We start from the raw sequence: 14344 nt of genomic DNA on the forward strand, positions 1-14344 counted from the left end.
GGAGGGCTGTACTTCCAGAATACTCCACGGTGTCATCCACTCAGCTGTACGTTTCATAAACAAAGATTACTGCTCAGAGGAGGAGTGGTGCATGACAGCTTCCCATCACTGGAACAGCCAGGATGCTAACGCACCACAGTCCTGTGTGCATGCTAGCTTGGATCTGACGTCAAAGAAATAAGTTACTTTAGGCTCAGACTGTGCGGCCATGACAGAATCAATTAGCTCAGCTCAGACTTCCTTGAAGCTTTGAGCAGGTAGTGGAGCGAGGCATCGTGGTATTGATCAAAGTGAAAGGTTTTCTTGAGAGGGTGGGGTAGAGGGGGGGGGAAGTGATTTGCCTGGAGACGTCGGCCCACCTAGAGATCAACACTACAACTCTGCTGAGGGAGGTTAGGAGCTGCACATTGCCCAAAGACACACACGTGCACAGATACAGTCAACAGCAGTATGCTATGTTAGCTTTGGTAGCATCTGTGGCTGGAAATGCTACGCTTACACCTTACAGCAATCTGACTGAGCCGGAGAAAGAAGACAAGAGGAGGCTGATGCTTCTGAAAAACGATGCAACTCCGGTTGAAAGCATCCATCTTCTGGCATTGGTCACTCGCAAACATGCACAAAGACACACTTTCAACCGGCACGCCATTACACTCGAGAGGACTGAAATACATACGGACAGGAGATGATTGCACATATACACACGCCGACACACAGCAAGGCTAAGAGTGAGAGAATGCAGGGCAGGCGTTGAGCTCAGCGTGACCAGCTAGCTTGTAGTGTCGACCCTCCGTGCTAAAATGGTAGATCCCAGATTTCTCCCCATGCAATCTGCCACCAGCAAACCATGGAGGCAAAACAGGAAGAAGAGAGGAGAGGAGGGATGCAGGGATAGAGGGAACCTAGCCATTTCCTTTTCCTCCTCTGCCTCTGATAAAACATGAAAAGACACATAAACAAGGACAAACACAGATGAGGCGGGAGGATGTTGGTGGTACTTACATGAGGACTCTGTGCCGAACATGGCTGGGCCGGGAGCTGTGATGGAGAGAGGAGGAGGAGGAGGAGAAGGAGGAAAGAGAGGAGAGAGCAAGGGGAGGGTGAGAGAGAAGGAGAGAGCGAGAGAGAGAGAGAGAGGGGAGGGGGGGGGGAGGTTGATGAGCAGGCAGCTACACAGCGGGGGTCATCAAAGCAACACAATGCAGCCAGCCGGCCGTCGCTGCCTCCCAGACGGCCAGATGCCCCAGCACCGCTATCCGCCGCGGCTTTAAAAGCCCTCCTCCGGTCCACACACGCTCAGTTAGTCCGGCCGCAAAAAAAAACAATAAAAAAATAAAAAAGGCCTTGTGGAGAATTAAATCACTGAATATAAAATAAAAACAAGCAGAAATCCTTCACAGCCAAGGCAAACTGTGGTCCAATCCAGACACGGAGATGCGGTCGTGGCTAGCTATCGCATCCCTCCTCTTTCTGCAGTCTACGTCCTCCTTCTCATCCTCTCCTCTCCGTCACTCTCTCACTTCTCATTCCACCGTAGTATTTACTAATGGAGAGGAGAGAGGAGAGAGAGGGTTTCCCGGGGAGAAGGGAGAGAGAAGGAGGGGGTGAAAAACTAAAAATCTGGTGAAGAGCTGCTGCCGCTGCTGCTGCAGCCGCTGTAAGACAATAGCTATGCAAACAGAGAGTGACGTCAGAACAGAGGGGGAGAGAGAGAGCTGTATAAAGACTGACTGACTACTGCTGCCAGATGGAGAGAGAGAGAGAGAGAGAGAGAGAGAGAGAGAGAGAGAGAGAGAGAGAGAGAGAGGAAGGAGGGGAGGGAGAAGGGGAAAGAAACAAGGAGAAAACGGGAGGGTGCAAGAGTAGAGAAGGAGAGATGGAAGGGCAGCAGCAAATAAAGGAAGCAGGGCAAGAAAGGTGGAAGATGTGAGAAAGAAAGAGATGTAAGGTAAGGGACAAGGATGTGGAAGCAAAGGTGAGGGAATGAATGAAAAAGAGAAAGAGGGAGGGCAAGATGGAGAAGAGGGGGGGGAGCAGATAAAGAGATACAGAGGGGGAGGAGGAAGAAGGCAGATGGGGCTGATGGGGGCACTGGAGAAAAAGAGTGGGAAGCAGGCCAATCAAAATGGTTTGTCTACTTCGGAGCAAAAAAAAAAGACAACCGAGATACAACGGGAGCAACGAGGGGGGGCAGGGGGCTGCAGGGAGTCTGTCAGGTCGACAAATTGAAAAGAGTATGAAGCAGAGCGCTGGGACTGCTGTGTGTTTACCTGCTGTTAACACAACACACACACACACACACGCACACACCTGGCCATCAGGGAGCCAAGCTACTGTTGTAATCACAACATCATCAATCAAACCTGCATAAACATAACCTTTATAGCCTGTTAGAAAAATATAGAATAACATCAAATCACATATGTCATTTCGTTCAACAGATAACCTCTAGGCACTTATTAGATTAGAGAACAATTGCAAATATAATTGAAAAATCATTGTTTTAAAATGACTGAATTGATATATATATATAAATAAAAATGTGTCCCAGATGGCAACATTCAAATTTTTTTGATACCACATCACATGCCAAAACAAAATGCATCACATGTCCTGTGGTTTATTTGTAAATATGTTTCCATCCACGTGATGCATAACAGAATTAAAACAGTAAGGGACTATTTCCTTTCTGGATCTAGATGCTCTTGTATCTGCAGCTTCCAGACTGAGCAAAATTCAGGACTTCTTTCCATCATTTATATCAATGACCCCTTTTCCACCAAAAAACTAAATATCAAACCAAAATAATGAAGAAAGCTATTTCTGACCAAGCACAGCTAATTAACGTTGAAGTAGGAACAAAGAAAACACAAAGAAACTGCATGTTGTGTGGACGTAAGATGTGAAATTTCAAATAAATATTAGGGCTGTCAATCGATTTAAATATTGAATCGAGACTATTCACAAAATTAATCACACATTTTTTATCTGTTCAAAATGTACCTTAAAGGGAGATTTGTCACGTATTTAATACTCTTATCAAAATGGGAGTGGACAAATATGCTGCTTTATGCAAATGTATGTATATATTTATCATTGGAAATCAGTTAACAACACAAAACAATGACAAATATTGTCCAGAAAACCTCACAGGTACTGCATTTAGCATAAAACATATGCTCAAATCATAACATGGCAAACTCAAGCCCAACAGGCAACAACAGCTGTCAGTGTGTCAGTGTGCTGACTTGACTATGACTTGCCCCAAACTGCATGTGATTATCATAAAGTGGGCATGTCTGTAAAGGGGAGACTCGTGGGTACCCAGAGAACCCATTTTCATTCACATATGTTGAGGTCAGAGGTCAAGGGACCCCTTTGAAAATGAAGCATTATCAGGGAAATGTTCTATCGTCCCTACTACTACTACAGTACCTGCTACACTGTAGAAAAACAAGTACCATCCCGTTTTCAAAATGTTGGCATCGACTTGGTACCAAAGTATCGGTTTTCGTGACATCCCTAACATATGACAATGACAAACAGCAAATTGTCACATTTCAGAAGATGGACCCAGAGAATGTTTGGCATTTTTGCTTGAAAAATGGCTGAAACAATTAATCGATTATCAAAATACTTAATCTAATCTATTAATCGACTCATCATTGCAATTCTACAACCGTACACAAATCATAGTATGTTGTATGGCCGCAGTATTTAAGACATCTGAATCGTTTTCAGAGCTCTAAATCTAAATGATTCAACCTTTTCTGACTCTTTCAGGATGCATGGGCACCCTGATGTGCACGTAGTGAACATGCTGGAAGTGTTAAATCTCATTCCTGATGCATACTGTAAAACTTTGATGAAGACTGGAGTATGGAGCCTTTCAATGCCGTTGAGTGCACACATAACCCAGTATCTGTGCAGCACATTTGAGCATGTGAATGGGTACAGTGGTGAGTCTTTCCAACAGCCTGCTAACCCAAATAGATGGGAGGTCAGCCGGACGTCCTTGTGGCCCCCACTGTGAATGGGGTGAAGCTAGCTAGCATGTGGATTAGCTCAGCTGCTGAATAGAGGAGCGTGTACCGACGGAGGCCTCTGTTCTTTTGTGTCTCGTACACAGTCGCCCTCCTCCTCCTCCTCCTCCTCTCCACGTCTTTGTCCCTCAATGCACAGGCAAGAGACCCCTTCTCTACTCCTACACTGCAAGAAATGTTCGTCTTGCAGAATATTTCAAATATATAAATTAGGGATGTCCCCATCAAGTTTTTTTGGCCCTGATCTGAGCCCTTTAATACTGGTTATCTGACAGTATTTATATTTACTTAAATGGTGATTAAATATGTATTTACTGTACACATTGAAATAAAAGCTGTGGCCTACTTAATCTGACATATTGTCCATGAGTTACTTGATCAAAATACTGAAGGTCCTGGTTCAAAAATCTTAAATTTATAAATTATTGATATGAAAGATTAACTGAGAGTGCGACTCCTGAAATTGACTTGGCACGATCAGATAGAGAGGAGACGCATCACTCTGTTGGAGTTGTGGGAACTACAGAAACACTCGCGATTGTACAGTGTTGTTACAGAGTGGAGGGTCTTCCCTCACAAATGATCTTTGGGGAGAACAGACACCGGCTTGCAGAGAGAGCATTTTAACCAAACAACAGACAAGTTTAACTTTGTCTTGCCATCAAGTCACTTAACATTAATCAGTGACAGCTGATACGATCTGCCGTCGGCAACATTTGTCATTTTAACTGGTGAGAGCGATGTTTTGTGCTGGCTAAAAGAAGGCCGAAAAAAGTGCTCTGAAAGTGAAACTGAATAAGTGCAACTACCGTAAAACTGCAATTAATAGCCCAGGCTTTTATTTGCTTCAATCACTGGACTCAAACCGCATATATTTGGGACGGGCATCTATATGGGGCGGGCCTTTAATTCCTTTCGCACAGAGATCATGCTCAGCAAATATGGGAAATACTATCAAATTGATTATTTAAAACAGTATGACGCTATCCAAAAACATATCAATTATGAATCATTTGATCTAGCTCCGAGACAGTTAACGACGCTCGTTTTACGGCTCAGCATACCAACACAATACCTCTTTATCCTGTTAAAACCCAGCTGCCCGTCAGCGACAAGCTGGCCTGCCGAAAAGGAAAAGGGCTGGAAACTGAACAGAGAAAGGTGGGGACACCTGTATTTTCTGCTTCAATCCATATTTGTTGGCGTTTATCCTTTCAAAAACAATACAAAGGGAGGCACGCACCTAAAGACAAGTGCGTGCTTTTATGGTAAAATATTCCCTAAAATAAATAGGACGATTGAATTGTGGAGAATCTAACTGATCTAACGATGTGTAACGTCCATATTGACAAAAGTTACCCAGCGTTTAATTGAGACCTGCATTTATTTGTCAAAACGTGTAGCCACACCCGGCGAGGTAAAGGGACTCGGCGTCTAACTGGGGCTCGGCTTTTAAGTGAAGTTTTACGGTATCTCATTTAGCTGGCAGTTTTTTAAGATTTTAAGACTTGTTGAGATGTTCTTTGCCGTGCTCTGCCTCCATCCTTCCTAAAGACGTCTCCTGAGGTCATGTTAATTACACGAGGGGGCTCTCTCTCTCGCTCCTTCAAACACTCCGTTGGGAGGTGAGGAGGAGGTGGGCTGGGATCGGAGCGACACATTGCCATCTGTAATCTCATTCAGTGTGCTCTGCTCTCACGTCAGCTTTTCACAATTTCTGCCCCTGATTGGTCTGATCTGAATGGGGATCAACAGCTCAGGAGGGAGGGCGACAATCACAGGAGCAGCATTCATTTCTCCCAATTACTGATGTCCCGGTCAGACTTATTTTGGCCCCAAACCCGTTCCAAATGATACCTAAATGACGTATCACTCTGTTGTGACGTAACACTCAGTTTACTCGCTGTTGTGTGGTGTTACAGAGTGAAGCTTCTTCTACCTAATAAACAATCTATGGCAAAGAACAGATACCGCTTTGCAGAGAGCACACAAACCCTCGACATCCTCGACTCCTCATTTCATCTTCACGAATCAGCTGTTCCTGCGCAGTGCTGCGTCGCTGGTGGCTGGCTATGTGTTTTTTTAGAACGAATATTCAAACGTAATTTTTGGCCAATTTTGACAACCTTAATATGATCCATCTCTACTCCCAATGGTTTGCAAAATTCAGCTATGCGCCCACCCGGTTTTCTAACCACTAGCAACTGGATAAATACACTGAAAAAGTCACCAAACTTTGTTACTCTCTATTTATACTGCCGCTACACTACCTGTCAATGCATCTTCTGCCAAAACGTCACATGCTTCACTGAGGAGACACGTGCAGTAACAATCTCAGCTCAGAACTGTTCAAATTACTTAATCTAATTCAGAAATTTGGAGCCTGAACAAGCGCCCACACAGCACATTTCGATAGAAGTATTTTTTCTGATCTAAGCTAATTTAGTAATTGAATAAACTCATTGGACATCTGGCAGTACAGAGTGTGCTTCCCAATTCAGCACATGCGAGGCAACCACATACTTTTGGCAGTTCTTTTTGAAGGAGGAATCAAGTATCCTGCATCAATGTCATCCAAAATGTTTATTATATTTGTTCCATAAAACTATAATGAGATCTGTCATGAAATGCCACTGAAGGAAGAGAGAGCATCTCGCCAAAGAGTGACTGAGAGTGAGGAGCTCCTCGCTGTCACCTTCAGCCTCTTTCTCTTCGCTCAAAGTGTGTTTGAGTCACACATGACCTATAGTTACACACCCTGGGACCGGGCCCTGCTCTCACCGCCACGCTGATAATTAGGATGCAAACCCATTGCCATAACAGCGGTGAAGCCCAGGTGAACGGGGGTGCTAATTGAGTCAGACACCGAGTAATGGAACAACGCCGTCGTTCAATGAATGCTCTACTTAAAACAGCGCTCTTCACCTTCCTCTCTTCAGTGCAACTGCATTTATGAGCCATTTATTCCTGAACAATGCACACCTCACCCCGCCCCCGCTTCCATCGCTAAGTACCCCCCCGAAAAAGCATCTCCTCCTGGTTGCTAGGCAACTGAAAATAAGCGTGAGAGGGAGCGTGGCCATCCTTCGGCAAGAGGAAAAATGAGGAGAAGGAGGAAAAAAAGGAGGAGGAGGAGGAGGAGAGTCTATTATAGAAGCAAGACTTGATGTTGGCACAAGTGTGTTGATAATGAGGTGAGAAGAGGTGCGAGCCATAAAAGCAGAAAGAACCAAACTCTTCAATATTCACATTTGCTATCTGGTCGGTGTGTCATCAGCTACATTTCATCCCGTTCTTGACTCATGTTAAAGTGGCAGTAGGCAGAATGTTTTTGGCATCATAATAATATCAAAATAACCTTTCATCATATTGTAATACAAGTGTTCTGAGAGAAAACTACACTTCTGCACCTCCTCATGGCTTTTTAAAAAATGTAGCCCATGATAGGAGGCTTTGACCAATTACAGGTCATTTCAGAGAGAGAGAGAGTGTTCCTATTGGTATTCATATTCGATCAGCGCTGCCTAGTTTGACCATTTGATCAGAGTTGGCGAGTGATTGACAGCTGCTCAGAGAGGGCAAGGCTCCACATCGGCTCTGATTGGTTGTTTTCCTCTGGTCTGTGAAATCTTGCAGATGCCATTAAGCTGGGGACACACCAATCCGACATCAGAGAACTAGCGGCGACGAAGCCCGCCTCGAGCTGCCTCATGTCGCCTTTGTTTTGGCCGACAAGTTGCACCCGAACACACCGCAAAGACTACAGCCGACGGCCAGTTAGCACGTACGTTCTGCGCCTGCGTGAGATGAAATAACTCTCCACGCCAGCAGGCGGCGGTAGTCTGTATTCGTCATTAAAAAAGATAAACCACAAGGCCGAGGACGGCGGATATACAAGCCGTTGTTATGAGACGTACATGAAAAAAGCGACGTTTGTTGACCATTTTCACATCTCTCTCACTCAACACTTAGATTCATTCCTGATGGCCCCAAATTGTCTGACGGCCGACCGTTGGCTTGGTGTGTCAGGGCCTTTAAGAGCACCGGAGAACATCGGAAGACACAGAGGACCATGATTTTTTTTTCAGATTACCTGTCTCAAGCTCAACTGTCAGGATATAGTGACTTTTTTTAATCACATTTGCTCCAATCTTGCCTACTGCTGCTTTAAGACTAAACACTGTTTAGCATCAGATGTTCTAAAGAAAAGCTAAAAATTAGAAAAGATAACAATTGGGTGTGTATGCCAACATGTTCTAAGGAAGCATCAGGGAAGAAAAGCCCTTTTGCCCTTAGACGATTGTGACTTGCACCTCCTAAAATTCACCAGCCTGTTTCAACATTTCCCCAGCTTTAATATATTTTAGGAAAAGGCCAGGATGTCAAAATCATGGCTGGTTTCCCCTTGTTAGAGTTGACAAACCACCCAGCCAGAAGCATATTTGCTGGTGGTCAGTTTAGCATCTAACTGGCGGTCATTTCCTGATCTGATGAGGATGAATTTACAGCACTCAAAGCCAGCTTGTGAGAAAATATGGATTGTGCCCACCACATCCACCAAGCAGACAGCAACAGGCAGTCTTTTTGATAAGCAGACAATCATGACCCCCTCTGTTTGCCTGTCAGAGGAACCAGACTCTACCACAAAAGGAAGGTCGGCGAGGCTTTGATTACCTCCACTGGGTCACAATTTAAACGCAGCGGCATCATTCAGCTAACTGGGTCAGGAACGCTGTAACTGCCACTGCTGACACCAACTGGTCAAAATGGGGAACTGTGTCTCTCCAGCCACCCAGAGCTGCTATTACTAGTCCACTGAAGCATGGACAACCAACGAAATCAAATGAATTACAGTCTACTGGTCTGATACAGACACATTTTAACATGGATGTTAAAACAATAAAGCAAAACTGGATCAAATTGACCTATTAAGACTAAATTTCCTTTATAAAAAAACGTGCTTCAACGGCAATAGAACTGCATTATTGTATGTTGGACCATCAATAAATGGCTCCAAAGACAGAAACCCGCTGAAGTGAATGCACAGCTTGATAAGAGACAGGGGCAGTGGGCTGTCACTTCTTCTTCAGCAGTTCCTTTCAATGGACACTAATGTGAATAGGTTCGGAGAAGCTGAGCTCAGTCAGGCTGGATGATGCAGGAAGGATGGATTCCAGGATATATTTGCTAAGCACTTATTCTCTTTTTCCAGCAGTGTCCCGTTTCATACTCACACAGTTACGATGCTAGTAAATCTACACTGAATGTGTTGATGGGTAAGAGTAATCTCTCCATTCATAAATCCTCTTCCTCCGGGTTTATCAGCTGTAAATCAGAGTTTGTATTGTGGTCTTTCGCCCAAATGCCCAAACTACACCTTATGGTAGAGAAGGTCCAGCCTCCAGTAGCAGTGCACATAAGGACATTTGCACCAAATTCAACAGCCTCTGACAACATGACAAATTTGATTTTGTAACAACTGTCCTCACACCCATTCACACCTGGGAGTGTCCAGTAACCAGTACTTCCCTGCTGCAACCAAGTAGTTCCTCTTGCACAACTAGGGTTTGATGCTTTGCACACGCACACACTCTCCCCTGTGCAACACATGACACATTAAATAAAGAAGTCAAAAAGACTTTTCTCTACCCGCTGCGATACTTTGATATTAGGGCTGCGCATTGGCAAGAATCTGGCGATACGATACGTATCATGATACAGAGGTTACAATTCAATATATTGCGATTCTTTAAATCCAATGTTTAGGAAAACTCTCATAGTGTAAAAAGCACACCACCATATGCATAAAATATATAGTAAAGTTTAATTATTTTTTATGCAATCAGAATTGCGGGATCTGCATTTGCATTTATCACAGTCCCTGTAACATCAACATCATAGCACTACTTTGAGAGGGCACATATCTTTGCAAAGGAAATAAAGTACTGACTGAGTTCATTTTTGCATGTAAACTATTATTAAAAATCTATAGTGTTTTTGAATCGATGCAATATCACAAAACATAATACTCTATTTTTCTGACTCTGTATATTCCCTCTGTCCCACTATGAACAACGTATTGTACTAAGAGCAACCACTTTTGAACCAACAGACTTGAGATGTACTGATCCAGCACTCTGGACCAAATCCATAGAGCCTGAAAGAATGCCAACCACTCTGGACTAGAAGTGTGGTAAAATTTCCCTACAGATGGACATGAAATCTCACACACGAAAAGGCTTTCCCCATATTGTGACTACAAGTCTAAGTTTGAAAGAGGATTGACACAGTACCAGCAGCAAACAAAGAATGTAAAGCACCAGCTACCGCACAGGAAAAACAACTTCAAGTCATAGATGTAATCTAGTGCTATTATAAAACATAATCTGTCCTAATTAAGATAAATGCAACAGAACAGACCTGAGGAGTGCTTCAGGCAGACTGTGTCTGGAATTAGGCAGGTTCATTTTGTCAGTCAAATCTGGAGAATCTACAGTGCATATAAATACAGGCCATTGCACAGATCATTCATCAAACTGTCTCTGAATGCAAAGTAGAGTCAGGATGAGGAACAGAGGGTGGTGAAATAACAACCACCTGGCTGTGGCTGTTAACCTTGTCTGATTAACTAATCTCTTTGGTATTTAACGAACCACTTAACAGTGTTTAACAGAGTTTATTTTCCTATTTGTTACTGGGGCCAGCACCTGAACTCAGCGCTCTGCTGCGGTGGGACTATGAAGGTTATGCTTTCATTATTTACTGCATTCGTCGTCCTCCTCCTCCAGCCGATCACCGGTTCCTTTGTCAAAAGTCCCATAATAACTTAGAAATGGAAAAAGAAATTGCCACAACCACAAATGTTTCTGTGAGCGATAAGTATAAGATGTACGTTGCTGCACAATTTGGTAGCAAGCCATCATCTCCTTTGAGTCTTATCTGCTCCAAAAACCACTATGTCCTGCAGATAGAGAGGCTAGTTTCTTCAACTACTGATAAGACCAAAATCTACTGCACACAAACATTGTGAAACACTTGTCTGCAATATGGCCATGGTTGAGGAGTTGGTGTATTTCACAAGGCATTCAATTTTAAAGAGGACCTTATATGCGTTTGTGCTTTTTCCATTTCCTTTCTTTTGTGTTGTATAGTTTTAGTGCATGTAAAAGGTCTGCAAAGTTACAAAGCCCAAAGTCCACGCCAACAGAAACACTGCTCCTAAACTGCCTGAAACGCCTCACTTTAAGTCCTGCCTTTTCTTCCGTAAAGTGGTGATGTCACCAAGTAAAACATTTGCATAAAACCTGTTTAGCAGCCAGTTTGGCACGCCCTCAAACAAAGCTAGTTAGAGCGGAGCCATAGACTGTATATAAAAAGTGGACGTAGTAACCGTGACGTCATACATTGGTTTGTAGACTGCCATTTTGAAGCCTCAAGTTCGGCATTTTGGCCGTCGCTATATTGGTTTCTGACCTGAAAATAAGCATAATAGGTCCTGTTTATGGAAATCAAATTAGCTGGTCTGTTTCCATTTACTAAAAACACAACACAGATGGCAGGGATGGAAAAAAATATTACAAATCTTCCTCTTACTTAGCCCCTTTTGCACAGTTCACATCTCAACTTTGGCCAAGCTTTAAAAAAATCCTTTTAAGTTTCTCTTGAAGCTTATCTTTATCTAGCTGCCATCCGTCACGACTGCTTTAGATTTAGTGAGGGGAATACATTTAAACATGCTTTTACCTGGATTCACCCCATCACTGTACTTCACTAGCAGAGTGTCTTTGACATCATGCCTACGTAGCAGCCGCGACCTTTCCCTCACTTGGCCAGAGCCCTCGCTGGCATGGCAGGTCAGATATTAGAGAGCCAGCTGTGAGGGCTTTGGAGTGTTTGCCTTGAATTACCACTTTGGGTGCTTCAAGGTGTAAAAGTCTAAAGGGTGATCCAGGCTTGGGTACAGCTGATTGAACACAGACAGAGAGTGGATGAAAAACAGGCTCCGATTGTGGAGTTTTTCCGAGGCAAGGCAGGGCAGGGCAGCCTGCCCCGTCAAAGGTAGGGCAGGGCAGCCTGCCCCGTCAAAGGTAGGGCAAACATTTCTGGCTGAGATCATGTTACGAAAGCAGTGCACAGGTTCTAAATAAAGGTTCCCGACCAGTCGGATCTGGCTTTGTGGCGAATATGTGCTGCGTCTGAGTGTGTCACGTCATTCAGCTAACTCAGAGGGTTTCTTTATATTCTGTAATTTTTATACTTGTGTACTGAATATTGATTTTGGATCAGATTGTAACACTTAGGTCAGTGTGATGTATGGAAATGTTGGTCTTTTCCAGGCTTATTTTTGTATTTTCAAAGACCATTCCTTGTTTCCAGAACCCATCCCAGACTAGCAATGTTGTAGTCAATCTTTTTCCAGTAAAAAGTCTGTAGGAAAAAAGAGATTTTATTTCTGATGCATAAGTTAATTCTCTGGGGAATATGATGCCTTACATCGCCCTGTCGGGGTTTCTTTCACAACAATGATCGGCTCGCTGTACATTATCCCTTACTTATCATACTGTCGGAGATGTGTCTGTGATTTTGTTCCAGTGCTTTGCACGGAGCTGACACCCGCCCGCTCGCTCTTATCCCCGGCTCTCTGAAGCTCGGTACCCCGCTGTTTCCTGGTAAAGGCAGCGCTGTCTGCAGCATGGAGGTCCCCGGGGACCGCCGGTACAATAAACTTTAATTTTGATGTTGATAAAAATGTACCCGAATTCTAGAATATTACTACTGACATTCATCATATATTTCGTCACAACGTCTGCTGTATTAGCCCTGTGTTTACTACATGTTTATTTGCATTAGGGATGCTCATTTTGAAAAATGTTCTTAACCGATAACCGACCCTCGTTAACCGATTATTAACCGTTAACCTACAAGATTTGTGCCTCGTACCAGCTGCAGGAGCACAACAGATATTCGTTGACGGGAGTCCCCAGTTCACCCGTCCGGGAGCGTTAACTTAGCAGCCATGATGCTGAGTGCAGTGTCGCAGACATGCAGCCACTTTCCCAGTAAAAGTCTCCACCACACATTTGGTTTAGTTAAGCAGGTTGTCAGCTGTGTGTCTGCACGGCGTAACGATACTTTGTCTGCCCGGCATAACTTTAGCGAGTGGCCAAAAAACAGTGTGTATTTGTGCTACGTTAGCAGCTCTAGCATTGCCGGAGGCTCGCCGCCGCACACAGTCTGCGTAACTTTAGCGAGTTTTCCAACAGACCGTGTGTGTGTTGGTGGCGTTATAGCTGTGAATGTAGGTGTAGCAGTGTGTGTACAGTTTATTTGTCTGTGAATAAATGCTATGAAACTACAACTCCGCTCCGCTCAAGCGAGCTGGAGAGACCTGTGCCGACTTCCTGTATCCTGCAACTCCGGCTCCGCCTCTTAAGGTGGGCCGTTAAGGTGGACCAGCTTTTCTCCTTAAAGTGACGAGCCGCTCCTCTGAGCCGCTCAGCTTTTGAGTTAATTATTAACATTTCTTTTAACCGATAGCGTTAATCGGTTAAAATGTTCAATGTCGGTTAACGGTTAAACAGTTAAAAGTTAATTATGGACATCCCTGATTTGCATATAGAGTGGGGAAGTGAGATCCGATCACAAGTAGTCACTGGAGACGCATGTGAAGACGGGTGTGAACAGATGTACTTAGAGACATCCACTTGTGATCATATCACTCAGGATGCATGTTAATGCCAGGTCTGAACAGGTCATCTGTGTCCTATGAGCTGCTGGTACTGTGGCAATCATGTCTACCAAAATAAGCAACGAACTCAATAAATAGATCATATTCACCTATTTATTCCATCTCATCTAAGAACAACAATTTCATGTGTCCCACTTGACTAATCATCAACAGAAGATTATAACTATAACTTTTTTGGCAGTCACATTGAAGGTCACAAGTAAAACATCAACGAAAAATGTCACGTTTTGTCCTCAGTTTCTAGGCAAGCTCATAAAAATGTTAATAACCACACAGAACGATATCAATTGAAAGAGGAAACCCATCAATGGTAGCCTCAATATTTTATCGACACAAAGACGCCACATAACAAGTAAGTAAGTAAAGGACACGTCTTGCGCTATTTCCTAAGGGGGATTTGTCTCTCTGCTGCTGTTAAGCTACTGCTGTTGCCACCTTAAGGTGTTAAGGTGTATGCCTGCAACAGGACTAGGCAAGTTCACCAGGGGGATGCCAAAAGTCATTCTGAAAAATGCAAGAAACCACTAGCTAAATTAAAATTAGAAGAGTCAAG

At 43.8% G+C, this 14344-nt stretch overlaps 1 protein-coding gene across 13 annotated transcripts in view; it reads right to left on the reverse strand.

The window, feature by feature from the left end:
• LOC141766652 (suppressor of tumorigenicity 7 protein homolog) overlaps positions 1 to 14344 on the reverse strand; it is a 62609-nt gene that overhangs the window by 44691 nt on the left and 3574 nt on the right. For 12 of the 13 annotated variants that reach the window (XM_074633657.1, XM_074633655.1, XM_074633652.1 and 9 more), the window contains exon 2: positions 1003 to 1038. The exons of the other annotated variant lie outside the window; for it this stretch is intronic. In XM_074633657.1, coding sequence (XP_074489758.1) covers positions 1003 to 1024 — 22 coding nt within the window. In that variant the 5' untranslated portion in view covers positions 1025 to 1038. The remainder of the gene's footprint in view (positions 1 to 1002; positions 1039 to 14344) is intronic. 13 annotated transcript variants of the gene reach the window in all.

Source organism: Sebastes fasciatus, chromosome 4, assembly GCF_043250625.1.
Source record: "Sebastes fasciatus isolate fSebFas1 chromosome 4, fSebFas1.pri, whole genome shotgun sequence".
Lineage (NCBI taxonomy): Eukaryota > Metazoa > Chordata > Actinopteri > Perciformes > Sebastidae > Sebastes > Sebastes fasciatus.